Raw genomic sequence first — 25,856 nt, 5'->3', positions numbered from 1 at the left:
CAATCAACTAACGAACGACTTTCCAGAAGCCATGATAGATTCCAAGGTTTATGGGCGTGTAACGGGTGGCTTTGGTTTGGAGAGCACATATACAAGTTTCATGAAAGTCTACTTAATTAAAACTAAAGGTGAGGTCTTAAGTATTGAATGCTTCCGCCCCCTTGTATTTTTACTGTGTTTCTTTTCATACTTATGCAATAGCAAGTGTATTGACGTATGGATGAGAAGGCTGAGGTGGTTCTTGCGCATTCACACTTAACTTATCATCTGGTCATCACCTTGTTATCATTCGTTAGTTGCTCCCTTACTGTGTTTTTGTTTACGCTTATGCAATAATAAGTGTATTAACGTGACGTTATTTTGCCCGTTTTGCAAATAGGCCGATCATGAAGTGGGCAACGCCCAACGGGAGAAGGGTTGGCGGATAGACGGCCTAGCCAGGCATATTCGTGGCCAGCATCTGGCTAAGCAGCCTGAACTTTTTGATTGTCCTTATGGTGATAGCACTGCTATTCTAGGGGGAACAGAGCATTTCGCAGGTCACATGGCTCGCGGACATAACCGACGTGGACGTGGAAGTGCTGGTCGGGATGCTATCTCGGCATTGTGTCTTGCGACTGCAAGGTTTCGAAGCAGTCGTTCCTCTATTCCTTCCCGCGTGATATCCGCCTTGTTCGTCCTACCATACAATTGTACATATTGGTGGCAGTCGTCATACCGTGAGCGAGAATAAACAGCTCGAGATTCCTTTCTCCTCTTCCTGGGTAGATAGTCGTCTCTACCTCCAATATCTACGAGAATGTACCGAATCGAGCGATGTCGATGGTGCGGGTACATCTTTCGGTTGCGGCGTTCCCGTGACTGTTCTCGTCTGGGCCGGCGCGAGTTCTGATTTCTTGGCATGGACTTGTAATGGGTTCTTTCTGCGTATTTCTTGTCTGTAGCAATTCCCGGTCTACGCACGAGGCAGCTTGAGAAGCTCCCCATCGATTTTGTGCTGGTCGGTGCTATGCCTAAAAGTCTTACGAAACCTATGCGTCGACGGCCATTACATTGATATATCTAAGATCAACAGAAGACCACAGGAAACGACCACTCCAGCTCCGGCGTGAACGGCTCTGGAGGACAATATGAGCGGGAATGGGCTGCAGGTAACAGAGTACCATCTATGGATGCTTGGCGAATCCTGTGTGGAGTGTCATCGAGCCACTGCTGATTTAACATGCCAAGTCACATGAGTCGGAATGAGGTCAGCCAGCCGAGCCCGGAGCATGGCCTATACTGGCAGCAGATGCAGAAAAAAGCAAGTACATATGGTGCTGGACGGCTGGTTTGGAGATCACGATAGAGACTGTGATAATGGTGTTTTTTTGGAGCACAGCAGTTGTGGAACATGTGTACACAGTGCGAGCACTACAGGCTAATTAGCAAGACTTTCGGTTTTGGCTGTATGTGTTTTCCCTTGAACCTAACTGAGGTATAGTATAAACGGCCGGAAAAGGCCTTCGTTGTGGTCATATTAATACACACCCACACACAAACACAGGCCCTGCTCATCCACAAGGCAAGGGTCAAGATAAAAAAAGCAATCATGGCATCTAGTCAGACTCAAGAAATGACACACCTGGTGCCGTTTGGGGTGTCCAGTGCAGCTATGCACGAGTTCGCAGTCCACCTCTACAATGGCCAGGTCCAAGTCCAAAGGCTAGGGGCGGAGATTTTTCAGCTGCAAATCAAGGTGGCGGCGCTGTTGGAGCAAATCAGTGAGATGCAGGCATCTCGCGATCTCCAGGAGCAGGTGTTGAAAACCCATGCGGATCTCATCCGTGCTCTCGAGAGTGAACAGCGCGGTTATAGCCCGCTTCTCCAATCGCTTACAGTCTACCTGCCCCAACCTCTATCGCCCATACTCGAGTCGAGCCGATCGACACCGGCATGCACGACCGAGCCTACCGTGTGCGATGTGGCTGATGTGTCGATTTTGGCCCAATATGGCGTGGAGCCAACCAGCCCCGAGACGGCAAAACGGCCGGCAAACGATGACGCAACAGGGACGGCAAAACGAAGAGCCCCTGTGGAAAACTGGCCCTTACCTGGGTAGCTTCCGTGTCGGGAGAGGCCCGCGGACGAGGCACGACTGACCATATAGACCCACCTACTTCACGGAATAGCGACGCGGCATACACACGCCTCGGCCACAGACTACATGCCATTTGACGCCTACCGTATGTCATCGCCCATAAGAAGTAACCTGAACTCGTTATGTTGGAGAGTGTGTAGACCACATAATCGAAGGCTTCTCAATCGCCATCCACCTGTCTCCTCATCTGCGCATTCGCTTTCCTCTATTTGCCACAGCAACAGACCGGGCCTTGAAGGGACTCACGTTGTAGGTAGCGTCGAGTCCTGGAAAAGCACAGATGGCTGCCACGAATCCCTTCATTACAACAAAGCAAGACACCTTGATCAAGAGTGCTGTAGGAAGCATATAGAGGCTGTGTCTAGATGATGTCTCCCAGCACCGTAGCTAGGAGTACGTTTCGAGGCATCCCTTGACAAAAAAGTATCAGGGGGGCTGTCATCCTTGGCCAACTGTTCCTCCTACAAGGCATTACACGCGGCGGCCTCCCTCCTACATGACTGGAGTGGCCGTTGAAGTGGAATTTGCAGGGGCTTGTCTCTTCCGACTTCGTCGCTCTTCCATGTTTACTGGCAAGTAAGGCCTCGCGGGTATAAAGTCCATCTATGTGTCCGGCCTTCCCCCTCCTGGACTTTCTTGTGTCCTTTTCTTCGTCAGCAAAGCCTTTACCATCATCCTGTTACCATTCCTTCCGGCCATGCCTACACAGAATCGTCTTTTCCATTCGATGGAGCACAAAGAACTTGGTGACCAGCTCGCACATTGCTATAATCTAGCGAATGAATTCAAAAAGTCCGCCGACACGGTCCAAGGGATATTCAGTGCTCTGCCCAGCTGTCGTTGCCTTTGCGACTGCGACTGCGACTACATAGACTTGAGGGAGGAATTTGTCGAAGAGATCCAGGAAATCAGCGAAGGGGTCAACGAGCTTGAACTTTGTGTCGGCAACGAAAAGCCCACGGCAGTAGAGGGCAGGCAGAACGATCATCCTACCTCACCGATGGATTGGTTTTTCCTAGGATGCATCTTCGGTTTTGTTCTATGTCTCATGGGACGAATCCCCTCGGCGGATCGATAGGATGGCCGGCATTCCGCGGTGCGGTGCTGACCGCAATACGTCTCACAGATACTTAGTCTTAAGGCCAGCACACGTGCCGAAGCCTAGGGTATGGAAGTGAAAGATACTTCTGCCAATTTGTGGCTCTTGGCACCATCTGAGATACCCGTGACGGTGAGGGCCCAGGTGATGATAAAGGACTGTGATAGCGAAACCGAGAGCCGCGAGAAAGGACTTGATATTGCCTATGAACTAACAGATGGGAAAGACAAAGCAATATATGGAGGGGGAGGCGCGAAAACTGATTCTAGCGCTTCAGTGGTGCTGATTCATTCCGACGGACCAGATTCCGAAGGTGAGCGCCTGGTTTCTGTTTCGCATGAGATAGCCGATATACATGCACATGCGCCAAACACATAATATTTTGGAGCTGGCGCAACCATTCAGAAAAGCAAGGCCCTCGTGAGCAAACAAATCAAGTTTATGGAGAAGGTCTTCACCACAACGTGACTAGCATACTGTGCATTACCGTGAACCCCAATTTAGCTGTTCTTTCAAAAACAACTATATGGCTGGGACGGTCAATTCCTGCGAGTGAAGATACAGGCCATAGAACTACTCATCTTGCAGGACACCTAAGAGGTCTAACGTTGTATGCTACCGTAGCACGGTGCCTGCTGGTGGCTATAGAGTGAGCGCGGAGATGTTTCCCTCCCACCAGGACCAGACAAAAAATGAAACCGCTAGTCGGCCCAGGACTAATGGCGGTATGTGAAGAAAGTGAAGAGGTTGACCCTGCAAACATCCGCCCCATCGCTTCTATTTTGTGTCGACTCCGCGGGCTTGAGTCATCACAGGGTCGATGGGTAAGGGTCTTGATACCTCTAGATGGTCCCTTTGGTCGACTGAATCCGCAATGCCGTAGCTTTTCGCGGGCAGTCGCTATGAGGTCTGAGGTTGATGGCTGTCGTAGTTACCGGCGTGGTCCGGGTCTACTCCAGTATTCCGTCGCTTTGGGCTTCGACCCGACCGGACTTCCTAGGAACTACCACCCTGCTCCTTTCCGTATATAGTCGTCCACTTCGCGATCGAAACTTTAGTTTCCACTCCTGTAGCAGCTTCCCCATGTTCACCAGATTGCTCTCAGGTTCAAAGGTAGGCTCCCACTGGACCCTATAGCGGGTCGCACCGTCCACAACTTCTTCAATGATAGTGCCCAGCCACTGATTACACCGTTGCAGCACCACATGGCTTTCCAAGACGGAAGCACGGTCGGGAGGAACCAGATGGTCCATCTCATCCCGCCGCGCTTGAAGCAGAGATGTGCTAATTTCCGTTTGGCACGAGAGTGGGTTTCCAGCCGATCAAACAGTACGATTTCCCGCCGATGACTTTCTCGTCCAAAATTTCCTGCGCCTCCCATTCCTCGGGAAGCCGGAATTCGGTTTGCTGCATCTCCGACGTGGTTGAGTTAGTATCTTAATAGCATAACGAGCTATGTCTCCCCGTGGGTATTGACGACTTCTATGAACGGCGTGACATGGAGGATTGTATTGTGCCCATGCGGGCTTGTGCGTTACGGTGAGTAAATAAGTCTTTCATAGAATCGGTGTAGAGGGGATACTTGAGATGTACATACAATATCCACCGGTCATTGCTTCTGTAGTCGGGGCGTCCCACACTCAGTGGACCAAGGATTCATGGCGCAGTGCATTCATATAGTAACAAAATGGCACCTGATATAGTGCAGATAGACAAACGTGGACATCCTGTGAATCCTGCCTGCTCTTGCTCAGCTCATTGGAAATTCCACCGGAACATCTTAGTAGTACGGCTCTTACGGCGCGGTCGTAGGAACCTCATAATTTTCTGCCGCAACTCAATTCATAGGGCTAAGTGAGGAATAGGGACGATGGATGTGCCAAAGCCCCTTTACAGGGTTAAATGATCGTGCATTTGATCATCTCCAGGATCGCGAATTAAATTAGTCAACTCTCCAATACAGCTTAACACAACAAAGTAACACTTTTATCAACTAACTCAACAACAAAAATAAGGAAAGAAATCAGAAACAAATATCTTTAAATAAAGCAGTTAATTCTTACCGAAACAGTAATTTCTTAAATTATTCTATATTTGAAAAGTACCGACTTCGTGTACGTACAAATAGGTTCCACCACTTCGAGGGTTGACTAGTTTAATTCGCGATCCTGGAGATCATCTAGATGTATTAGGCGTCTCGCAGTGCTTCCGCCTCTGAGTACTCCATCCCCATGTCCCAGACCCAAAACCGCTCAATCGACCAAGTTTCGATGCTGTAAAGTAGCCCAGTATTGGTCCAGAAAAGCAGCATACGCGTCTAGATCCTGCTCCAACTCCCAGGTTGGGCATTCGTATCCGATCCACTTTACAGAGTAGTATAGAAATCCACTTCTGGTGTCGTAGTGCCCTATCACCGCATCCATGTTATAATCTGATTTACCCTCTCTGATTGCGGGCCGCTGCTGGCCCTCCAGCCATACGGCCACAGAACCATCTCGTTCGCATACCCAGAGCAAGTCCACGTTCGGCCCGTCCTCCAGCAAACGCTCCTTGTTCTCGGCTACCACGCCATGGAATACAGCATTAGGCGTTTGTAGAGTGTAGAGAACCTGCGCTACGACTAGATTCAATGACCAATGTGTTCGGATCCCCAAGCCTTTCAAAGCTGATGTAAGATCTTGCGTTGCCATGTTTTATGCCTCCTTTCGTCATATATAATCTATCCTGACGAAAAGCTGCGATGTGCGACCATAGTTCTGTACGGTATGTACTAGTGGGAAGCTTGTGTAGAACCGTGTCTGGAAGGCGCTTTTATGTGGATTCCGCTCCCCTATTCCGGTTATGGCGTAACAGCACCAGCTGGGTAGCGACATTATTGACGACGTAGGCCTGAATAGGCTTTTGCCGTGTACACTATAACTATCCGACTCGGGTCACAGTAGGCACATCTAGCACTAAAACTCGATCTAGGTAAAAGTTGGCTCCTGTCTCAAAAATTGCCAAAAAGCGCCATAGTATAGTTGCAGTTTTCCAACTCATATAGATGGGCATCTCGTCAGATCTGCGTCCTCAGGGCTTAGGTGAGTGAGGAAAGTCGCAGTGTAAGAATCATGGCAACTGGGTTGGATCCCTCATGTCAATCAGGTACCAAACGAGCCATGACTACGACCGCGTTTGCACGACTAAGCCTAGACGCTATAACCGAAGACATGACGTCCATTTTAGCACGTACTACCCACGACCTCCTCTCCCACGTAACATCATCGGATGCAGTTGGCATTCATCAAGCTCCAGGTGTTGCCGAAGATGGACTGGTGGCGTGTCCGATAGTTCAGTGGATAGTGAGCCCATCTGATGGAGCGGGCCGACCCACTGAATGCGATCTGTGCGATACCCTGCTTTGCTCGCGCACGGTAGTGGGTGAATTGACTGAAACACCCGGCGATACAGATGAGACCCTCAAGAACCAGTCTGGAAGCTGTCATGTCACATGCTGGTCCGCGAGCCTAAGTCGTTGCGGACTCATTGGCTTGTGGGCAAGTCTAGGATTGGACGGCGAGGGTAGGCCCGGCAAATCATAAGACTCCGCGAACTCTATACGAAGCGGCGCGCCCTGCCTACTCAAAGCTCCTGATCGCTTCTGCTAACACACGTCATCGGGTTTGGTTTCCTTGGCAATGGCTCATACTACTCCTTAAAAATATTGGGCAGGTTCCTCCCTACTAAGACCATTCGTAATTGCGGGGTTTTGATTCTGGTTTTGCTTGTGTTTACCCCCCGTTCCCCCTTTCAATCCTGCTCTGGCCACTGAGTGAATAACAGTAACTCGCAAAACGGCGAGCTTCCATCATCGGCCGCTTAGGAATACCTACTCTCATACTTTCTCTGTAAAGGGACGCCGACGTTGGAGGATCTACTCGAATCGGCCGTGATGCTCTCTTACGGATGAATGCCGCGTGAGAAACTTATGCCGGGTGTAATTGGCATGTGTTTCCCGTCCAGTGGAAGTTGGAAGGAATCTTCTTTGAGCGGGATATCAGACGCGCAAGACACAAAGACTTGAAGCTTTCGATGGTCCGGTCTATTGTCGAAAAACCCACGCTCAAATTCCTTTACCACCTCGGAGGATGCCCCCTGCCCAATGTAAGGATACACCGAGTGATGGAGGCAGGTAACAGATTCTAGGTACTTAGAGCGGGCTAGCTCCGACCCGATTTTCATCTATCGCCAACGGTTAATGTGTTGATGCCAAGTATTGAAGTTTGGAGACGTACCAGGTCCCATGTGTTAGGTCCAAAGTCAAACCTGCGTAGCTCTGGCAGTCCATTGACGATATCGTGAACTGCTAGGTTCGATAGAGGTACGCCCTGGAGATCCCGGTCCTTATCCACAAAACGGATCCTCAGAGTCCGGAGCTTTTTATGTTTTAGGATTGCTGGAAGGAAAACGTTTCCCTGTTCGGTCTCGTGAGTGTAGGGTCGGCAGTCTCGTATGGTCAAGCTCGTTAACGTGTCAAACGTAGCGATGAATTCAAGCACCGTCTCAGTTTCTTGTGTCAGTGTGACCTTGAGAGTTTCGAGTGCTGGAGAGATGTCCGCGTTGTATCCACTGGAGAGGCGTGGGAAAAGAAGCCGGCCATAGGGACTTGCCACGGAAAGCCGGCGTAGTACCTTGAAATTGATGCACTCCAGTATCCGCTGCACTTCCCCTTCTGGCGTCTTGAAATCGCCATCAATAACACAAGGGATAGTGAGTGCTTCGAGGCACGGCGAGGACGAAAGGTGGCTTGCAATGGGTCTGCGGATGATGTAAGCTGTGTGTATATCGCATGATTCAACGTAAGGCTTACTCGGTTATGACATTTGTTTCGACTGCCTTAAGATTCGGTAGGGCTTCGATTGCCGCTTCTATGTAGTGGCAAACGTCCTCCCACTGCGTCTTGCTATATTGGCCATATTGTATGGAGGCGCGAGGCGCAACGTGCAACCTCAAATTCTGCACGTTATAAGCAGCTGTTGGCTTCTTCTTATCTTCGTCAGAGCTGACGGAGGAGCGCGTGGCGCGGACTTGCTTTAGGTTCAAGCCCTTTTCGAGTCGCTTCTTCACATAAGAGCTGAGTAATGGCCCGAAGGAGCAAAAGAGCTTGGGCAGGTCGTTAACAGATTCAGCATTGATTCTGTGACGATATAGTCTAGGCAACCATTCAGCACGAAAAGACTGGGAGACCTGAGTGAGACTACTCAGTGTCGCTCGATCCTCAAAGTAGCTGTAGACCATATTTAGGAGCTCGGGTGGTAAAGGCAAGAAAGCCGCGGTGGCTTTCTTGGTATCGACAGTAGCAAGGCCGCAGCAACGTGATACGACAACTTGGCCACTCATCTCTAATGAGCAAGTGATATGGCTTTGACGTTATGCGAGATAAAAGAATGTGTAATGAGGCTGGTCGGGTTCGAAGCTAAAGGTCGTGGGTGGGCGATGTGCATTGATCTATCGCACAAGCGTCCAGAATGCAAGTTGGCCCAGTGGGGCTTTAAAACGGAGCAAGACGGCTGGTGAACGTCGCCTGGACCATTGTGTGCAAACCAAAAACGATTAGAAAAAGGGAGAAACAATCCGTTGGCAGTCGCCCTCAACGAGAGTAACGATACAGAATGGTGTAAGGAGCAGTGAACATAACGTCAAGACGTGCAAAAAGCCGCTCTGCACCAAGTTTTGGACAATTTTGATTTGTCAGCTGTAAGAGACTAAGCCTGGGTACCAAAAAAGGTAGGCGTCAGAAACACCTAGCGTGAAGCGGGACATCCTTCAAAGAAAGTATCCTTATATGCACAAGTCAGGGGTGCATCTGAAAGGATCTGATATTCGCCAAGGTCGCTTCTATGGACTACCGATTCACGGCCATTGCTCGGTGAGGCCTTCTGTTCTGTACTTAGGCTACAGGTGTCGACAACAGAACCTTTTCATCAGTGTTATACCCAGATGGGATAGTGTGAGTGATGATCCGGTACGACACCAAGCGCTGGACTCAACATTAGATTGCCTTACCGTATCTGCAGACCAATATTTCGAGCACTAATCTTTCAACAAACAAGTGGGAGTTTGGTAAGCAAGGATGAATCCCGCCGGGCGGCCATTTGGGCCTTTGCTGGCTTCCTTCGATCACCTATCATTTTGGTGTATGGGAAGGTTTGTACTAGCTAATCGAGAAGGCTATGTCCGGCAGACCTTCTCATGCGGGGTGTCTTCCAAGGCTTTCGGCCGCTCTGCCACCAGTCTGGTAGCAAGTGGGATTGTTTCTCCCCAGAATGGCTTCAGTTGACTGAGCGTGAATGTAGCGACTAGATGTACTCGGCGGACTTTGTTATCGAGGTTGCCTGACAGTTATTGATCGATGCTATCAGCGACGCAAAAGCAGGAGCTGTTGCATTGCGCGATCGAGATTTTGATTGCCAGTGCTAGACTGCCGGGGATCACGGTGGCCTCTTGTCCCGCAGTGATTCTGCAAGAAGCGATGCATGGTTTTTTCAACACATGGTAACGAGCTTCATCAACAATTGCAAAGCTATTAGGTGAAGTGAATCATCGGTATTTTGTTATCTCGAGCTGAGGTCGTTGGCCGCTTGAGGGTTTCCATTGATCGTGGCTGTTCTAGGGCGAGGGGTAGGTGGTTTGAGCGCTGTAACACCTGTGACGGTTGTGACGTAAGGCCCGCCCAAAATCCGATCGCCCACCCCAACGCCCTCAGTACCGTGATTGTTTACTTCCGGAGCACAATGATCTACATACCCAGGTAAATTCCCGGGGACTGACATCACAGGTTGACATCATTGCTATGATGTGAATTCGAGCATGATTGGAAAAATAAAGAGAACCCGTCAATGGAAAGATGGAGGGTCAAACTGAGCATTTCATTTGCCCCTGCTTCTGCGCATCACGACAGACAGCACCAATTGATCGCAGTAATTGACTTCACACCAAATCAAACCACATACTTTCCATGCCCACAATGTCACTGCTGTTGAATGGTGTCTACAGAGTAAATTGGCCCGAATCGACGCGACCTAAGTCATCAAAAACGGGCCATTGGGGAAGTAGGGCTTGCCTGATTGATCGGCTCAAGTCTTATACAACACCCACTCGCGAACATGAGAGACCATCGACCTATTTCTCGGCTTCCTTATTGGTAAATTCGCCCCTGCGCTTCCTTTGCTGCCTCGGAACTGCGTGGCGCTGACAAGCCACAACGACAGGCGCCCGAGGCGCGAAAAACCAATACCCAGCTCGTCGAAGACCTCAAATCCGCGCCCGGGGTGGACGAGTCCAAGCTGAAAAACCGCGTGGCCTTCGCCATTCACGAAGATGCCAATGACGTCCCGGCGACGGAGCCGGCCAGCCTGGATCCGGGCAAAGAAGACTGGGAAGTGCACGGCGGCCGGCTAGGACGGGACCACACGTTGGAGGACGTACCGAACCACTACCTGCGGGATTGCCTCATGAGCTTCACCATCAAGTGCATGCCCAAAGACCGAGCGGCGGAGGCCCGTCGCCGGGTCTTCTCCGATCTCAACGAGGGCGAGATCGCGGCCTACTCGAGGACCATCCGGAAGGACGAGGCTCGCTTAGCGGACGGGTGGAACGTGGGGAGCGATAGTGAATGGCAGGAGCAGTGCGCACGGCATCGTGAGGAGCAGAAGAGGCTGCAGAAGATGGACAGCATTAAAAAGATCGCCAACGAGACCCTGTTTATCAGGGACATGGGGGATGCCGTCAAGCTCGAAGAGCAAAATACCATCATGGCAGTTGTCGCAGATACAGCTACCATACAGCCAACAAAGGCAGCACTATCCACCAACCTTAACACTTGATGCTTATTAGAAATCTCACGGGCTGTTTTCAAGCACGGGAGAAAGTGTCATACTGGGATAACCCAATTGGCTGAGGGTCAGTCAACCGTGCTGCAATCGTGAAAGGCTTCAGCGAGCCATTGTTGCCAAACTTCATGGGGGCGGCCGGTCTGGCCCGTGTTGAGTTCACCGGTTTCCTTGCAGCGGGATTCGTACAGATGCATTATCGATTTCTAGCAGAAGCTGTTGGGAATCGGAGTTTGTGGCTGTAGATCGTAGTTCAGACTCAATCTGGAATCCGAGGGAGGATAGTTGGCTGCACGGTGTGTAATATATGAGTCGCCACTACGGTACCCTCATTTTCGAATTAGAAGATCACCAACCAGTTCAAAATCATCCATATCGCTTTCTACTCCATCTTTCGTCTTCCTATTAATCCAATGGCCAATCTTTCGAAAATCCGTGCCTTCAACCCACCTGGATTCCCCAGCCAGGATGACCAGCTTAACGCTCAACAGAAAGCTGCATGGTCTGAGAAAATCTCCAATTGGATGGACTGCGAGATCAATGGGGAGCCCCGAGGCCGCACCGTGCTATCACAATTCTTCAATGGAGCGAAAAGGGCCTTCTAAGCTATCATCGAGTCAAGACACAAAGCGCCACCACGTGATCGGCACAGATCTCGACAGAAGGTCGGCTTATCCTGTTGTTGCAATTTGTACACACACTACGAAACCCCCACTTGCAAAGCCTAGTTTCCCTACTTTTGGTAACACTATGGCCGGCACAGTTGAAGAAGGCGGCCCAACCGTACACGGTTTGTATGAGATAATCAACGTCCAAAATGACAAGGAAACTGCTGCTTTACCCCTGCTTGGCGGTGCGAACACTTCAACTGGATATAGACCTTCGCTGAATGCAAAGCACGGAACCTCTATGCCCACGATCACTACCTACCAATGGATGGATAAGGCCGAGTCCCCCAAAAGGAAACCTCCACAACTACCTCGACCTGGACCGAGGCCCGCAAAACGAAAAAGGCATATGCCGGCCACACCTCAGGAAGCTAACATCCTCGGCGTAAAGCTACGACCGCGACCTGAGAGGCTCCCTCCCAATGCTAACGGCGAAACCTACGATGTAGAGTTGTTAGTATCTCACCGCATTATTGGCGACTCCGGTGACGAATACACTGAATACCTAGTTATGTGGGCAGGCGACTGGCCTCTCGAACAAAGATACACCTGGGAGCCGGAAGAGAACATCGACCCTGTAAATTTAGTGGGAAGCTACTGGAGGGAATGGTGTAAACGGCTCATGGCCCGGGAATTCTAACACTCTTATGCTAGCGGTTCTATTTTGATGGCGCTCTTGATGGGATAATACCTTGATTAGTATTCAACACAATTTAACTGTCATTTTTGAAGGGCCATAAATCTTTGGGTTTGGTATGTAGCAGTCTACCACGTGTGTCTTGGCTCCTCCCAATCAGGGCATGCCAGCAGCAATATTTGCATATGTACTGTCCGGATACTGCAGATTGTTCTGGCTCTGCCTAAGCGCACCGAGTGACAAATAGCTTGTTCGGATGAGGCTCTCAGCATCGTTCCGGTCCCCACTAGCCTCCCAAAACATGGCTCCTCCTAAATCTTTGGACCTCAAGTAGTCTATCTTCGCCTTGACCATACCAGGCGTGTCGTAAGATATCAGCTGCTGGCTGTTATTGTCGTATTCGTACGTGGCCCCAGCGATGATATCTTCCTGTGCGTCTAGGTGAAAACGGGGCAATGCTTTATAATCCCAAACTCCGTCCTCCCAAGACCCTTTACCGATGCCGGAATAAGGTTTCCCAAGGCCAGACGTGTTTTCAAATGCACGTCCGAATAAGGGCATACCCAGAATGATCTTATACCTCGGGACGCCGACAGCAAGGTAACCAGTAATCGCTGCATCCGTGGAGAAGGGGGTAGACCCCAGGTTCCCTGAGTTGGGATAAAGGTTTGCCTGGTGCGCACTCAACGGGGAGAAAGAGCCCGCGTAATCATAAGCCATGAGGTTGAACGCATCCACTATCTGAGCCATGTCGAACAGCGGCAGCTTGGAGTACTTGTCAGGACCGGCCGGCATCGCAGCTGTTAGGCGGAAATGGTATCCCGGCACGGACCGGGCGGCGTAGTCGTCCAGTTCGGCTCTTACTGCCTTCAGCAATGCTAGAAAGTCTGCGGCCTCGCTGGCGTTCGCAGGATATTCCCAGTCAATGTCAATCCCATCAAAGCCCCAATCTTTCATCAGTGATACCGAAGATTTAGCAAATTGAATGCGCTTCGGCTCTGTGGATACAGCTGAGGCGAACCGCCCGTTCAGACTATATGTCCATCCTCCAACAGATAGATTAACTTTGGCATTCCGGTGGGCCTTTTTGAGAAGAAAAAGCTGTTTGACGCAGCCGTAGGCATGGCTTCCAGAGGCCGGCGTCGCTTGGGGGGCTCAGTATATTCCTCAAGTGGCAGCCAGGTACCATATGAGCTTACAAGCATCGGACAAGTTTATCTGGGTGTCCGCCCAGGGATCGGAAGAGAACCTGAAGCGCATTAGAGAAAGTGAGTTAGAACGTACCTTACTTACACTGTCCCGTCGTCTTGAAAGTTTGCGAATGCATAGTATATGTTTGTCACAACATCGGCGGGCAACTGCTGAGGACGATAATTCCTTGCATAGATACCCCTTTTCCCGCATCCGTTAGCGGGAAAACTTTGAATAAGAAGTTTAGTACCAACCAGTTCGCAAAATAGGCAGAATTTTCGTAGCCGTCTACTCGTTTGTCCAAAGGAGAAAGGCAAAGTGAAGTGCGCAGAAGTGAGCACGCCAGCAAGTGCTTGAGTAGGTTTGCTACACACACACACACAATTTATTAACGCCCGGGCGGCGAAGCCGAAAGGGCAACTATCGCTAATCTATAGTACATTCTTAAGTTGTTTCCTTGTCACCCAAGGCCCTTACATACTCCATTTTCGGCTCATGTCACTCCATTTCCGTCATTACTTTCCTAGATCGGGTCCCGTGTGTTAGTAGCGTTCCCTAGCAAGCCAGCTTGAAGGCTCTTCTTCAAGTGTCCAGCATCCTATCCTCGGCAGCTGAAGCGGCGCCTGCTGTGTGTGGCACGGGGTGGTTAGTATTGTGTTAGTGAGAAGACTGGTATGCGTCCAGTCGGCCTGTCGCTATAGCAAATCGTATAGTTGCTCGAACGGCCTCCATGTCGGGAGACCAAAACCTGTCGTCCGATGGTGATTTGCCGCCTAGATAAAACGACAAGTTGCTCCTGTGGGTGTCTGTGCACTGCAGCATCTCTGCTCGGTATGCTGTCCATCTGCTGCATCGGAAGAGGAAGTGTTCTACCGTCTCTCTTGCTTGTCCGCAGTCGCACTGGTCTGTCGGTGCCGCCTCGATTCGATAGAGATATGCGTTCAGTCGAGCCATCCCTGTCCGGAGCTGGGCCAGGATGCTGGCTTCTTTCCACGACAGACGATCGTATAACTGTCGTGTATGTTTTCCTGGTAGAGCTGTATCGATCTTTTTGGAGTATCTCCCGACGTGTTCCGGCAGGCTTGCATTAGCTTCCCTCTTAGTCCGCGCCACGTTCAGTATCGTCGACTTGGCTCCGGGGGTCTCTACCCCTGGATGCGCGCCTAGCTGCGTCGTGGTTTTGGCCTCCCTCTTCGCTCGATCCATAAGTTGATTTTCCTCGCCCGTCGGTAACCAGGCGATAGTTATGCTATTTCCTTTCCTTCTGAACTCTTGAATGGCTTTGTAGGCTTGGCAGACATGTCGCTGTCCAGACTGTTGGCGTGGTTTCTTCAGTGTGAACACCGCGGCTCTATTCCTCGTGAATAACAGGATACTCCGGTAACGAAGCTTCGGTAGTGAGTGCAGCATGTCTGCAACAGCCGCTAGTTCTCCCGTGAACGGGTTCTGCTCTTCTCTTGTGCCGAGAGTGACAGCACGGGTCTCGCACATAGGGCTCGCTCTCGTGGACGTCCTTATCTCGACGGCTCCCTCGTATCCTACGAGACCCTCCCTTGCTGAGCTGCTCACGGCGATGCGTGCCGTCCAGACCGGGGCTGTGCTCGGCATCCCCTCTGGCTCGTCTGTCACCGTCGGTACCCGGTTCACCCATGGTGCCAGCGCGTACGGCTGAATGGTTTCGAGTTTCTCCATGGGCATGTCCTTTAATACGTCTGCCACTTGGTAGAATGGCGACCGGTGGTATCTCCTGAACTTCCGTATCCGCGCCGTGCAGCTGCGAAGGGGGTTTGTCGGGGGGAGGGTGTGGATGTCCGCCCACATCTTGATCGCCCTCCTCCAGAACCGATCCTGCGTCGTAGCAATGTGTGCCTCTGCTTCTGCCACGCTTGTCGCCACTGTCATGAACGTTCCGACGATTGCCTGGGCCCCTATTTTCTGGATTCGATTCACAGGCACCGCCGCTTTGTACCTGCATTCGTGCATCCACACGTTCGACGCGTAGTCTACCACTGGCGCCACCGTGGCCGTGAAGAGCTGTCGTGCCGTGGCTGGGGACAGTCCTTTCAACCGTCTCAGTTCTATCACGGCCTCTAGCCCCTTGGTTGCGGCCCGGGCAATGTGTTCTTTGTATTTCAGCTTGGCGTCCATAATGACCCCGAGGATCTTGACATGGGTTTTGGGTTGAACACTTTGTCCTTTGATGGTGAAGGGTGTCGAATCGGTCTTGTACGACTTGCGGGCAAAGTGGATGATGGCTGTCTTGTCCGCTTCGAACGTCGCACCACTTCTCCTCTCCCATGCGAGGGCGTCGTTGATGATGGCTTCTATCCCTTCGCGGTTGCTTTCCGCCGTCGGGCCTGTGACCCAAGCTGTAAAGTCGTCTACAAAGGCGATAGCACCCCCGTAGCAGTCGATCCGCCGCTGTACCAGATCCGCATTGAAGAAGAGGAACAGAATCGGTGACAGGGGGGAGCCTTGGGGCAAGCCCGCCTGTGGTAGGCTTCGTCTTTCGGACGTGTGTCCGTTCACCAGAATCGTCGCCGTACGACCTGAGCAGAAAGCGCGGATCCAACGGAGCAACGGGTCCGGTATTCCTCGGGCTTTCATCCTTTGGAGAAGCCTGACGTTGAAAACCCCGTTGTACGCCCCTTTGACGTCGAAGCTTACGAGGCTGAGAACCTTACGGCCTCGCCAGGCAGCGTAGACTTGTTCTTGTAGGAGCATGAGCGCCTGTTCTGGCGATCGTCGTTTCCGGGCGCCGAAGTGGTTCGTTGGGAGGAGCCCAAACGTCTCAACTAGGTACGAGATCCTCTCCGCAATGACTGACTCCATCATCTTCCCGAGTGTTGATAGCAGCGAGATAGGCCGCCAGGCTTTCGCTATAGTGTAGTTTTCTTTGCCCGGCTTTTTGAGCGGTATGATCTTCGCATGGCACCATTGGGTTGGTAGCTCTCCTTCCTCCAACGACGTACGGAACAGCGTGAGAACCCGTTGCTTGACCACTGGCCACACTTCTTTCCAGACAACTACCGGCAGGCCGTCCTCCCCGGGTGCTTTCCAGGACTTGGCTGCGAACAGTTGCCGCTCGATCTCTTCCATCGTGATCGCGCGCATCTCGATGGGCGCCCTCTGCGGGCGGTCCCCTTCGTCGGCAATCTCGCCCGGAAGCGGAGGAAAGAACTTGGTAAGCAGTTCTTCCGCCTGCTCCGTATGGTTGGAGGTGCTCGTCCCATCTGCCCGCACGAGTTGGGGGACTTTTCCAAATGCCGTGTCGTCGCCCGCTTTGAGGTACTTTGCTGCCTTCCAGATGTTGTCGTTGTCGGCGAGGAACTCGTTCCAGTGCTTCTTCTTTTGCTGCCGGATGGCATCGTGGTACTGTTTTGCGGCACCTTTCGCCGTTACATCTAGGTCGCTCCTGGTGCATCCTGCCCTCCTCTCGGCCCGGGCTCGGTTTCTCCAGTACGTGTGAATGCGCCGGAGTTGTGTTAGGTCCGTTGACCACCATCGTTTCGCGTACGGCGATGGCTTGGCTTTGGGGGTCAGTGCGTGCACTGCTTCTAGGACGACGTCCATCAGCCGGTCCGTCTGCTCTTGGACCGTACCGCCCGTGGCCGTCGTAGCCAGTGCCGCTGCGATCCGGGTGTTGATGTCCTTCCATGGGTCGTTCTTGAAGAGAAGCCGTTCTTGGCCCCTTGGGGCGGGTGTGGCCGTCTCGAAGACCGTCTCGATGGTCCTGTGGTCCGACCCATGCTCCGTGTCGAGCACCTTGCACTTGACTAGAGAATCTTTCATCGCTTCCGATGCTAGGACGAGGTCGATGGTCGTGCTGTAGGCTCCGCCACTCCACGTTTTCGTGCCCCGCGGGAGCAGACTGCTAAGGCCGAATTCGGCCATGAAATGAATAAGCGGATCCGCCTCTCCTTGCTTTTCTAGTCGCACCTCCTCTCCGCCCCAGAGCTGGTCATGTCGGTTGAAGTCCCCCGTGATAACCAACTCTACTGCTGTCCCCATCCTCCTTCTCACTGCCTCGATAGCAGTGCGCAGCTTTCTACACGCTTCTTGGAGCGCCGGGGGGTCCTCCACAGGGACGTATACGGACGCCACCAAGACCGCCTGTTCCGGCAGCCGCAAGACTGCCGCGGTGATGCCTGGCGACTCCACCGGGACCTGTTCCGCTTCCACCTCCTTGCTGACCCAGAGCATGCTCCGGATCGGCCACCTCCCGTCTCTCCGAACTGATGGGATCATCTTAACCCACCTATGGTGTCCCATCGGTGTCGTCAGAAGCTTCCCTTGAACCATCCTCGCGTGCGGTTCTTGAATCGAGATCACTGTCGCGTGCTGTACATCCTCATCATTGATAAGACTGTCGTGGACAGGTCCTTGCTTCCTTACGTTGTTTTGAATAATGCGGAACGGTTTAGTCATGGTTAGATGGGTACAGCTTCGGACAGTGTCGGCTAAACGATTCGTGTGGTCCACCGCACGGGACGCATTTCAGAACGGTAGCTTCGCAGCCATGGTGGCTGTGCCCCTGCTTCGCGCATCGTCCGCAGGTCTGGGCGTTCTTGCACTGGAATGCCTTGTGTCCCACCTGCTGGCAGTTGTAGCACTGCTCCGGCCGCTCCCGTCGCTCGAAGATCCTCGTGTAGCCCGACTCGCCTCCGGCGTAGAAGAAGCCCTCCTCGAGGAACTTCCGCGCCTCGGCCGCCTTCGTCAGATAGACGACCATGGATCCGTATGCCTTCCCGTTGTCTTTCCGGCTCAGCCATGCCACCTTGGCGACTGTCGTCTCAGTTCTCTTGCCCGAATGCCTCTGCCGCTCCGTCTCGGATCTCGTCGTTTTCGTTCAGGACTGCTGTGCGCCTGACGCTGTCCACCTTGATCGGGTATAGTTCGTCTCGCAGGACACGAGCCCCTGACGCGTTCGTCTTCTCGGCGGCTTGCTTGACTAGTCGGTGCTCGGTCTCATCTCGGCAGACGATCTTGATACGCTGGGGCTTCCTAGGGTCCATGGTCACGGCGCGGCATCGCCAGTCCTTCTGTTCTCCCGTCGCTCGCATCTCCTTCTCGATGGCAGCTCGAACCGTTCCGGCGGTCACACTGGCTCGTTTCTCGTCCTCCATCCGGGATGTGTCGATGGTGCAGTACAAGGTGTCGGTAAACGTGGAAGGCGTCGTGTTCATCGAGGTAAGTGTGCGTACGTTGCTCGGCTGGCTCGTCGGGGGCGTGCGTGTGACCTGCGCGTAGGAGGCCTGCGGGCTCGTCTGGGCGCTGCCGGCGAGGGCCGCGCTGTTCCTGAGTTCTTCCAACTGCTGGGTGACATTTTGAAGCTCGGCGGTGAGCTGCTGGATGATTGCCTGCTGGTTGTTGATGATCTCTTTCAGGTCTCGGACCTCGTTACGAGAGTTGGCCACGAGCTCGTAGATGCGCTGCAGCACCTCCGGGTCGATGGACACGTTGTTGCTCGGGCTTGTCTCCGGTTCATTGTCGCTTTCATTCGAGAGTAGGGGTCGCGATAGAGTTTGGCGCGTCCACCACGATCTCCATCTCTGCACGGTCCTCCATTGTCGCGTCGGACGTCCGCCGCCTCTTCATCCACCTCCCTTCTCAGCAATGGAATAATAATGAATTGAATTATAATAAAATAAAGGTTCTCCTCCAAAGTTCTCTACTGGTAGTATCTGTTTTGGGTACAGTCGCTAGCGAGACCTGCGTCCTCTCTTCACTCTTTGACAGTTACCGTTTTGGTCCCACTGAGCAGGGGTAGCTGCTGACACCATGTACCCCGCCATGCTCGCAAGTACAGAGTCAAATTCTGCCTTTGCTTATCCTTACCTTATGCATCCATAAATCGATTACCATGCTCTTGCATTAGTTTATGCTCCATAAAACCAAGAGCCAGAAGCCGCTGGCAGATTATGGTTTCCTTGGCAGTGCCATTGTCCCTGTCAGCGTCCGCAAACCGAGCTTTTATACAAATCCGGTCAGTCTCATCTTCGGCGCGCATTTCACTCCCTGTTATTACAGTATAAACGAGTTCCCATCTCGAGATCATCGCATCTATCATTCGTTTATTTTCATTTTTTTCTTTCGGACCACGACCACTATAGTTACAACAAGATGTAGAATCCCAACAGGATCAACCGTTCTATACTCAACTGGCACCGGCGCCGGTATGCTTCAGCTCCCAGGCATGCAAGCTTTTCAGTGAAGATAGATAATGAGGATGTTGAGCGCCCAAGACAGTTCGCGCAGCCCGTACACATTCCCGCATCAATCCAAGAGCTTCATCCCATCGGCCTTGACCCTCTCACGTATAGGCAAGGTTATTCATGCTGTTCAGCGTGTCTGGATGACCCGCCCCGAGTTTCTGCTTGCTCCTCTCCATCACTTCCACGTCCAGCTTCTCCGCCGCCTCCCATCGGCCTTGGTTCCTGCACGTCGACGCCAGGTTGGCCATGCTGTTCAGCGTGGAAGGATGATCTGCTCCGAGTTTCTGCTTGCTCCTCTCCATCACTTCCACAAACAGCTTCTCCGCTGCCTCCCATTGACCTTCATCTCTCAAGACTCCACCGAGCATCGAAACACTATCCAATGTTAATTCATGATCTTTTCCAAATATCTCTTCCCTTGCAACCCGCAACTTCTTGGCCATCCTTTCAGCTATAGAATACCTCCCTCGCGCCTGTGCATACCAGCCTGCATTGTACAGGATCAAAGCCCAATTCTCCAACGATGTTTCGCTGTATGGACGGTAGTTCAAAGCGTTTTCAGCGTGCGGGAACAGTTTTCGGCAGACTTCCCAATTTTTATAGGCACCCGTCGGCACTTCCCATGCCATCCGCCTGAGGAACAGTTCCTTAAATCTTTCCGTTTCCTTCTGCGCATCAAGCCATCTTCTTGTCGATAACTGCACGAGACTGTGCATCTCAAAGACGTCACCATCTTTGTTTATAGAAACTAAAGAGTAGTTTCGAAGTGTTGCCAGATCCTCTTCGAAAACCTCTCTCGAAGACATATCAGATGAATCGCTTTGGCTAGAAGCATCGCTGTCTTCGCTCGTATCTTGACTCGATCCGTCGTTAAGCGGCCGTAGCCACGACTGCAAAATGCCCTGACGATCAAAGAAGCTCATTAAAGAAAGTAAATCAGCCGCTGATGGCCTGTGCAATCGAATAGCATCGAAGGAGATCTGCCACGTTACAATGACAGAGTTTGATGTGTTCGGGTCTCGTCAGAGGTCGCCTGCGTCTTGGTTCAAAAGATTGATCTTCTTCCGTTCGCTTTTTCGAAACTCATCTAAATACCTTCGAATTGAAGTTCGCGGGGCTCGCTGCTGGATATACGCTCCTGCTTGGCTGATCGCCAGAGGCATATATTCGAGTGCTTCTACTAACGCAGGACCAGAATCCATGTCTGGCTGATCGCCAGCTTTGGTGGCGAGCAATGCCACTGCATCGTCTTTATCCATCGGGTGTACCTCAATGATGCTTTTGTGGCCTCCTGTCAGCTTGAAGGCGACCCTCTTGTTTCGTGTTGTGATCAGAATTGACCCGTTTGAAGCCTGCGGCAAGTAGGTCCACAGAGCCCTCCGCGTGCGTTCGTTCGCTGCGTCCGAGTAAGCAGCGCTCTGTTCATTATCGAAGAGGACGTCAGGGTGGTCGGCGTTGTCCAGAACCAGAAGCTATCGTCCATTCCTGTCGTTGCGAAGCCACCGTTCCACGAGCTGAGGGATGTCTGCGTTCGGCTGATTTCGACCGGGGATCTTGACAACATCGGCGATCTTTTTAAAATCTTCCTCTATACGGGTGCGGGTCCCGGCATGGACCCAGAACACCCATATGTCTTCGTTCTTCTGCGACGACGCGGCCTCCTTGGTCTGATAGCAGCACTCGATTGCCAGCTGTGACTTGCCGACCCCGCCGAGCCCCACAAGGGCAGTACGGGAGGCTGGGCTTGAGCATGCCTGCAGCAAGCGGTCGAACAGTGTCTTGCGGTTGACGAAATCGGTATCGCGGCGGAAGGGGATGTTGGAAGAGGGTGTCGGTGGTGTTTCTGGTCGTTCTGTTAAGGTTCTATTTAGCCTGTGTCGTGACACTACAGGGGAGGAAGTCGCTGAGGCTTAACTTACCTGGGGGGAGGTGCACTTGCAGAGACCCGCTGTTCGTACCCACTTGAATCCCATGGTTTATCCCTTCAAAAGCAACCGAGGTCTGCCTGCCATTTTCAAGATTCGATCGCGGTATAACTTAACGTGGTGGAATGTAGAAAACACACGATAGAAGAGAAAACCAGAATCGGCTCAGCTGACCTGCAGTAAACCACATAGAAGGCCTCTAAAGCAGGCTGCGTCTGCACGTGACATAACACTGCACTTACGCCAATGAGATGGGAGGCACTCAGATTCACCCCGCACGTACGTCCAGCACTGTACTGCGACCAAAGTGCGGAATTCTCATCCTTCATTCAGAACACCATGGCTGATCCCGTGAGTATTGCGCTAGGTGCGGCCGGCATTCTTGCCCCCGCGCTACATTGGACACGGCTTCTAGTTGAAGACCTCCGGAAGATCTCTGACGCTCCATCTACCCTGAAAACTCTCCACGAGGATGTTCGCTCTGTCGAAGCAGCACTCCAGTCACTCAATGTAATCAGCCCGCCGCAATGGGAAGCGCTAGGAGCAGCTGTCTTTGAACAGTGAAAAAGCGCCATCGATGCTTGTACCAAGTCCTGTACCCAGTTTAGGGATGACCTACAACGATGGACTAGACACTCAAACGAGGGCAGCATTTCAACACGAGATCGGTTGAGCCTGGGCTTCGTCAGACAGGACCAGGTCAAATCGATGTTCGAGCAACTACAGAAGTATCTAATAGCTCTTAACCTGATAATCAGCACAGCAACTCTGTAAGTATCATATCTACCTTACTGGTTATCAGTATCTTATACTCGGTATAGGCACAGCTCCATGCACAACCAGACTGTTACCGAAGAGTTAAATAGCGCAATGACAAAGAAAGACCAAGAAATCAGCATCTCGATGACGGCTACCGATCAGCAGCTCGTAACCTTGGAACATACATTCCAGCGGTTTGGTATCACGGGACCCGACGACAGCAGTAGTTCTGCGGATGAAGACGAAGCTGGTTTGCGACGGGCGATGAGAGAAGAACAGGCACTTCTACGGACATTGCACCAGCTTCTTGAGGAACTGAAGCTAAAGAATCAAGACGAAGCAAAGAAAATCGCTCAGTATCAGAAAGCATCAGTGCAGGTGACATTTGGAGGTAATAACTCAGGCTTTCAGCTTGGAATGAACAATGGGCATATCTCTGGCGTCACCTTCGGTAGTCGGGGAGCGTGAGTTATTGAATGGCATGTGTCACCTCTTCTATTTAGTTCCAATACGTACACATGGCAAGAAGCTCTGATTCCGCCGCAGTCATTGCATGGCTGCCTCCATAACCCCAGAACGCTATAAGAAAGCCGCATCCGGTCGCGACTTAGTCATTCTTACGACGGCTCTCTCCGCGTGTATCGTTGCTTTCTCTGGGCAATTGAGAAAACGTTGCACTAAAGTAGCAGCTCGGCCGTATTTTCCGCTTCGCAAGCAGAGTCCTCCAACTTCGGAGCTGCGTCTCCATGGTAGCCCAATAGATATCGAGTCCTTCGTAACGTTTCGTGAGTTTTCGCTTGCCAGTCACAGATACGATTATCTTGATATCTTCCACTTGGAAGGATTTGTTGGCTAGGAGCTTCTTCTTGACGATAATCTCGAGCTTTCGCTGCAGACTGGATTTTCAAAGTTCCCGCGGCGAAAGTACGACGTCTTGCTCCGTGTCTTCGGCTTTGCTTCTACGATTGAGAGTAACCTTCCATTCGACGTCATATCGGATGTCGTTCTTCAGGTTGGGCTGGTGAAAGGCTTGATCTGTCCCAAGAAAAAAGGTTCGTGGGAAATGTCGGTTCCGCTACTCTGTCTTCGTTTAACAGATTTAGCAAATAGTCTCTGGCGTCTGTTATATTCTCGGTTGTCGGCCACCACTTAAGCTCATGCTTATGCCCATCCTTGATCTTATCAGGGTGACGCGCGAGCAAGGCTTTCTTACATGATGACGTGATTGTCGAAGATGTAGCTGGCCGAGCACCCATTCCCAACGTATCGTATGGACTGAAAGGCATATTGGTGCTGTGGCGAGTTGGGATGGCGAGCTAGGCGAGCTGGGCAATAGCGGGGATTAATTACTATTGACTCCGTGAGTTCCGAGAGAACTTCCTAATGTAACAGTTCATACGTATACGACCGTCTCCAGACGGTCTTGGCTAGGCCACAATGCTTCCCGCCCTCGAGGTATCTTCTCAATGTGTCGAAGTACCTGCCGATCGCCCCTAGCTAGAGCCAGTTACCACAGCCAGCTGCCAACGCCAAGCTAACTATGCAGCCAGTGACCAGGTCGCCTGCTCGAGTCTCATCGAATTAATTGACCAGTCTTTTCCCCTCTGTTAAATATGCTGAGATAGCTAGTATGCCATCTATTACTATATTTGTGCCGCAGCGCAGCTTCACATCCTCTTCGTAAGCAAAGTACCAACAGAAAAAGTTGGCGCAGCAACCAGCAGGGCCGTCTCCCGGACCGACAGACGCGTTGGAATCGACAGACTCGTCCGACCTTCCGCGATTGAGACAAAGAGCGCCCCTAGCGGTCGCCCGCCCTCTGTCGGAACCTCGGCCGAGTTCAATACCTGCATCGTCGCCGACATGTCTTCCGACACCCGAGTCGCTCCATGATGCCAACACGAAGCGCCTACGTGTGGCTAAGGGCAAGCGAAATGCCCCGAGCATGAGTCCTATCGCTCGAGTACGGGTACAGAAGCCCGGGGCAGACTTGGAAGCAAGTCCGCCAAAACAACACAGGTCCCGAAAAAGGCCGCGCCCGACTTGCATATTCCTCCCCGAAGCTGCAGAATGGTCGTACGATTAGGCCATCCATATAATCTACGAAATCAGGAACCGTATTGTAGAAATTTGCAGTACCGTGTAGCTTTACTTTTCCTACCTAATTTCTGGTTATTCGGCATTTCAGTATCCTCTTCAGTCTATGTTCATATGATTGTCATGCTCAGAAAGTGTTATGCTAGGTCTAATTTTGATCCTCGTCGCTGCGGTATTCGGGCAGATTTATTTTAAGCCGTTGTGGTAGTCCAACAGATACGGCGCTAGATCACCGCGGCACTTAGAGGTCATCACATAGCATATGCCATATGGAACACTCGACCGGCCTATCTTCAACCTCGTCCGGCTCCGGGCCACGGGCTATAAAGCCGGCGACCTGATTCCGTGGTCGTCCACTGGAACAGGCACCTAAAAGGAGGGCAGCGACCACAGCGCCGCCGTTGGCGTTGACATTAGCCCGCTTCTTCCTGCCCGCGAACCCGCCCACAAGCTTTAGACCATCACCATGCCGAACATCTTCTTCCCCGCCTCTAAGGCTGACAGCAGCAGCGACCGGACCGACCCCGCCGACGAGAGAGAAAAGACGGTCTGTGCGCTGGCAGCTCTGGTGCACTTGTCGACGGCGGATCTGGACGCTACGATATTGGAATCTGCTGCAACCCACATAGAAAGCGCCACGGCGTCTTTGGGGAGCGTGTGCACCGATGTCAAGAACTGGGTCGGGGCGTTACAATATATTGAAAACAAGGACAGGCAGGCAGGCGAGGCACTCCTGCGGAATGTTTTCCCACCTGGCAACCAGCCAGAAAGCCATCAATTGAGGAACATCAAGAATGCCGTGGACTCTTTGCTCAAATCTCCGTCTGTTCTGCCCAACAATAAGATTGGGCCCAGCTAACGCGTCGCAGTATCCTCAACGCGACGGTGCCGAGAAGCGATTGACAATTGGATGCAAGAGACAGGACAGGCATTAGAATGACGTGGAGGTAAAAGCTAGAAGGGATGGATTTGTGCGCCGGATCACATAGCGCATCGGAAATCGAATCAATTGAGAATCTGGCAACGATATAGACCACGGGATGCCGCGCCATCTGCAGTGGCATTACAATGACATTTTCTACCTGTAACGAATCACTAGAGGACGCAGAGTAGACCTATGTGCCGAAAAGAAATGTATGTGCCTCTACAAGGCCACCGTGACTAGCCATCACCACCGAACGCTTGCCTAGGATCTGCTACAGCCTGGACGTCTTGAGTAGGGGCCCTCTATCCTCGTTCTCGCGGAACATGTCC

General features: G+C 52.0%; 8 protein-coding genes across 8 annotated transcripts; 5 read left to right on the top strand and 3 right to left on the bottom strand.

Moving 5' to 3' along the window:
• Nucleotides 1-1,591: 1,591 nt before the first annotated feature.
• Nucleotides 1,592-2,101, top strand: PG985_005769 (uncharacterized protein; the record flags this gene model as incomplete). The annotated part of the gene is made up of 1 exon (XM_066825538.1): nucleotides 1,592-2,101. One exon carries the CDS (start codon nucleotides 1,592-1,594, stop codon nucleotides 2,099-2,101), a length of 510 nt encoding a protein of 169 aa, XP_066688698.1.
• A 5,355-nt stretch (nucleotides 2,102-7,456) lies between these two features.
• PG985_005768 (uncharacterized protein) lies at nucleotides 7,457-8,618 on the bottom strand (the record flags this gene model as incomplete). The annotated part of the gene is made up of 2 exons (XM_066825537.1): nucleotides 7,457-8,036; nucleotides 8,089-8,618. 2 exons carry the CDS (start codon nucleotides 8,616-8,618, stop codon nucleotides 7,457-7,459), a joined length of 1,110 nt encoding a protein of 369 aa, XP_066688697.1.
• Nucleotides 8,619-10,245: 1,627 nt separating this feature from the next.
• On the top strand, nucleotides 10,246-11,104 carry PG985_005767 (uncharacterized protein; the record flags this gene model as incomplete). The annotated part of the gene is made up of 2 exons (XM_066825536.1): nucleotides 10,246-10,275; nucleotides 10,490-11,104. The coding sequence occupies 2 exons, from the start codon at nucleotides 10,246-10,248 to the stop codon at nucleotides 11,102-11,104; spliced, it is 645 nt and encodes a 214-aa protein (XP_066688696.1).
• Nucleotides 11,105-11,578: 474 nt separating this feature from the next.
• Nucleotides 11,579-12,418, top strand: PG985_005766 (Chromo domain; the record flags this gene model as incomplete). The annotated part of the gene is made up of 1 exon (XM_066825535.1): nucleotides 11,579-12,418. The coding sequence occupies one exon, from the start codon at nucleotides 11,579-11,581 to the stop codon at nucleotides 12,416-12,418; it is 840 nt and encodes a 279-aa protein (XP_066688695.1).
• Nucleotides 12,419-12,571: 153 nt separating this feature from the next.
• Nucleotides 12,572-13,742, bottom strand: PG985_005765 (putative endochitinase; the record flags this gene model as incomplete). Its single annotated transcript, XM_066825534.1, has 2 exons — nucleotides 12,572-13,560; nucleotides 13,709-13,742. The coding sequence occupies 2 exons, from the start codon at nucleotides 13,740-13,742 to the stop codon at nucleotides 12,572-12,574; spliced, it is 1,023 nt and encodes a 340-aa protein (XP_066688694.1).
• Nucleotides 13,743-19,919: 6,177 nt separating this feature from the next.
• On the bottom strand, nucleotides 19,920-22,075 carry PG985_005764 (uncharacterized protein; the record flags this gene model as incomplete). The annotated part of the gene is made up of 5 exons (XM_066825533.1): nucleotides 19,920-20,196; nucleotides 20,305-20,772; nucleotides 20,917-21,293; nucleotides 21,333-21,673; nucleotides 22,030-22,075. The coding sequence occupies 5 exons, from the start codon at nucleotides 22,073-22,075 to the stop codon at nucleotides 19,920-19,922; spliced, it is 1,509 nt and encodes a 502-aa protein (XP_066688693.1).
• Nucleotides 22,076-22,085: 10 nt separating this feature from the next.
• PG985_005763 (uncharacterized protein) lies at nucleotides 22,086-23,074 on the top strand (the record flags this gene model as incomplete). The annotated part of the gene is made up of 4 exons (XM_066825532.1): nucleotides 22,086-22,306; nucleotides 22,379-22,516; nucleotides 22,568-22,969; nucleotides 23,032-23,074. The coding sequence occupies 4 exons, from the start codon at nucleotides 22,086-22,088 to the stop codon at nucleotides 23,072-23,074; spliced, it is 804 nt and encodes a 267-aa protein (XP_066688692.1).
• Nucleotides 23,075-25,068: 1,994 nt separating this feature from the next.
• PG985_005762 (uncharacterized protein) lies at nucleotides 25,069-25,461 on the top strand (the record flags this gene model as incomplete). Its single annotated transcript, XM_066825531.1, has 1 exon — nucleotides 25,069-25,461. One exon carries the CDS (start codon nucleotides 25,069-25,071, stop codon nucleotides 25,459-25,461), a length of 393 nt encoding a protein of 130 aa, XP_066688691.1.
• Nucleotides 25,462-25,856: the final 395 nt, after the last annotated feature.

This window comes from Apiospora marii (assembly GCF_038362585.1).
Source record: "Apiospora marii strain CBS 49790 chromosome Unknown utg000003l_segment0_segment0, whole genome shotgun sequence".
In the NCBI taxonomy this organism is placed as follows: Eukaryota; Fungi; Ascomycota; class Sordariomycetes; order Amphisphaeriales; family Apiosporaceae; genus Apiospora; species Apiospora marii.
The sequence above is the reverse complement of the archived record's forward strand: the minus strand, read 5'-3'. Positions and strand labels throughout refer to the sequence as shown.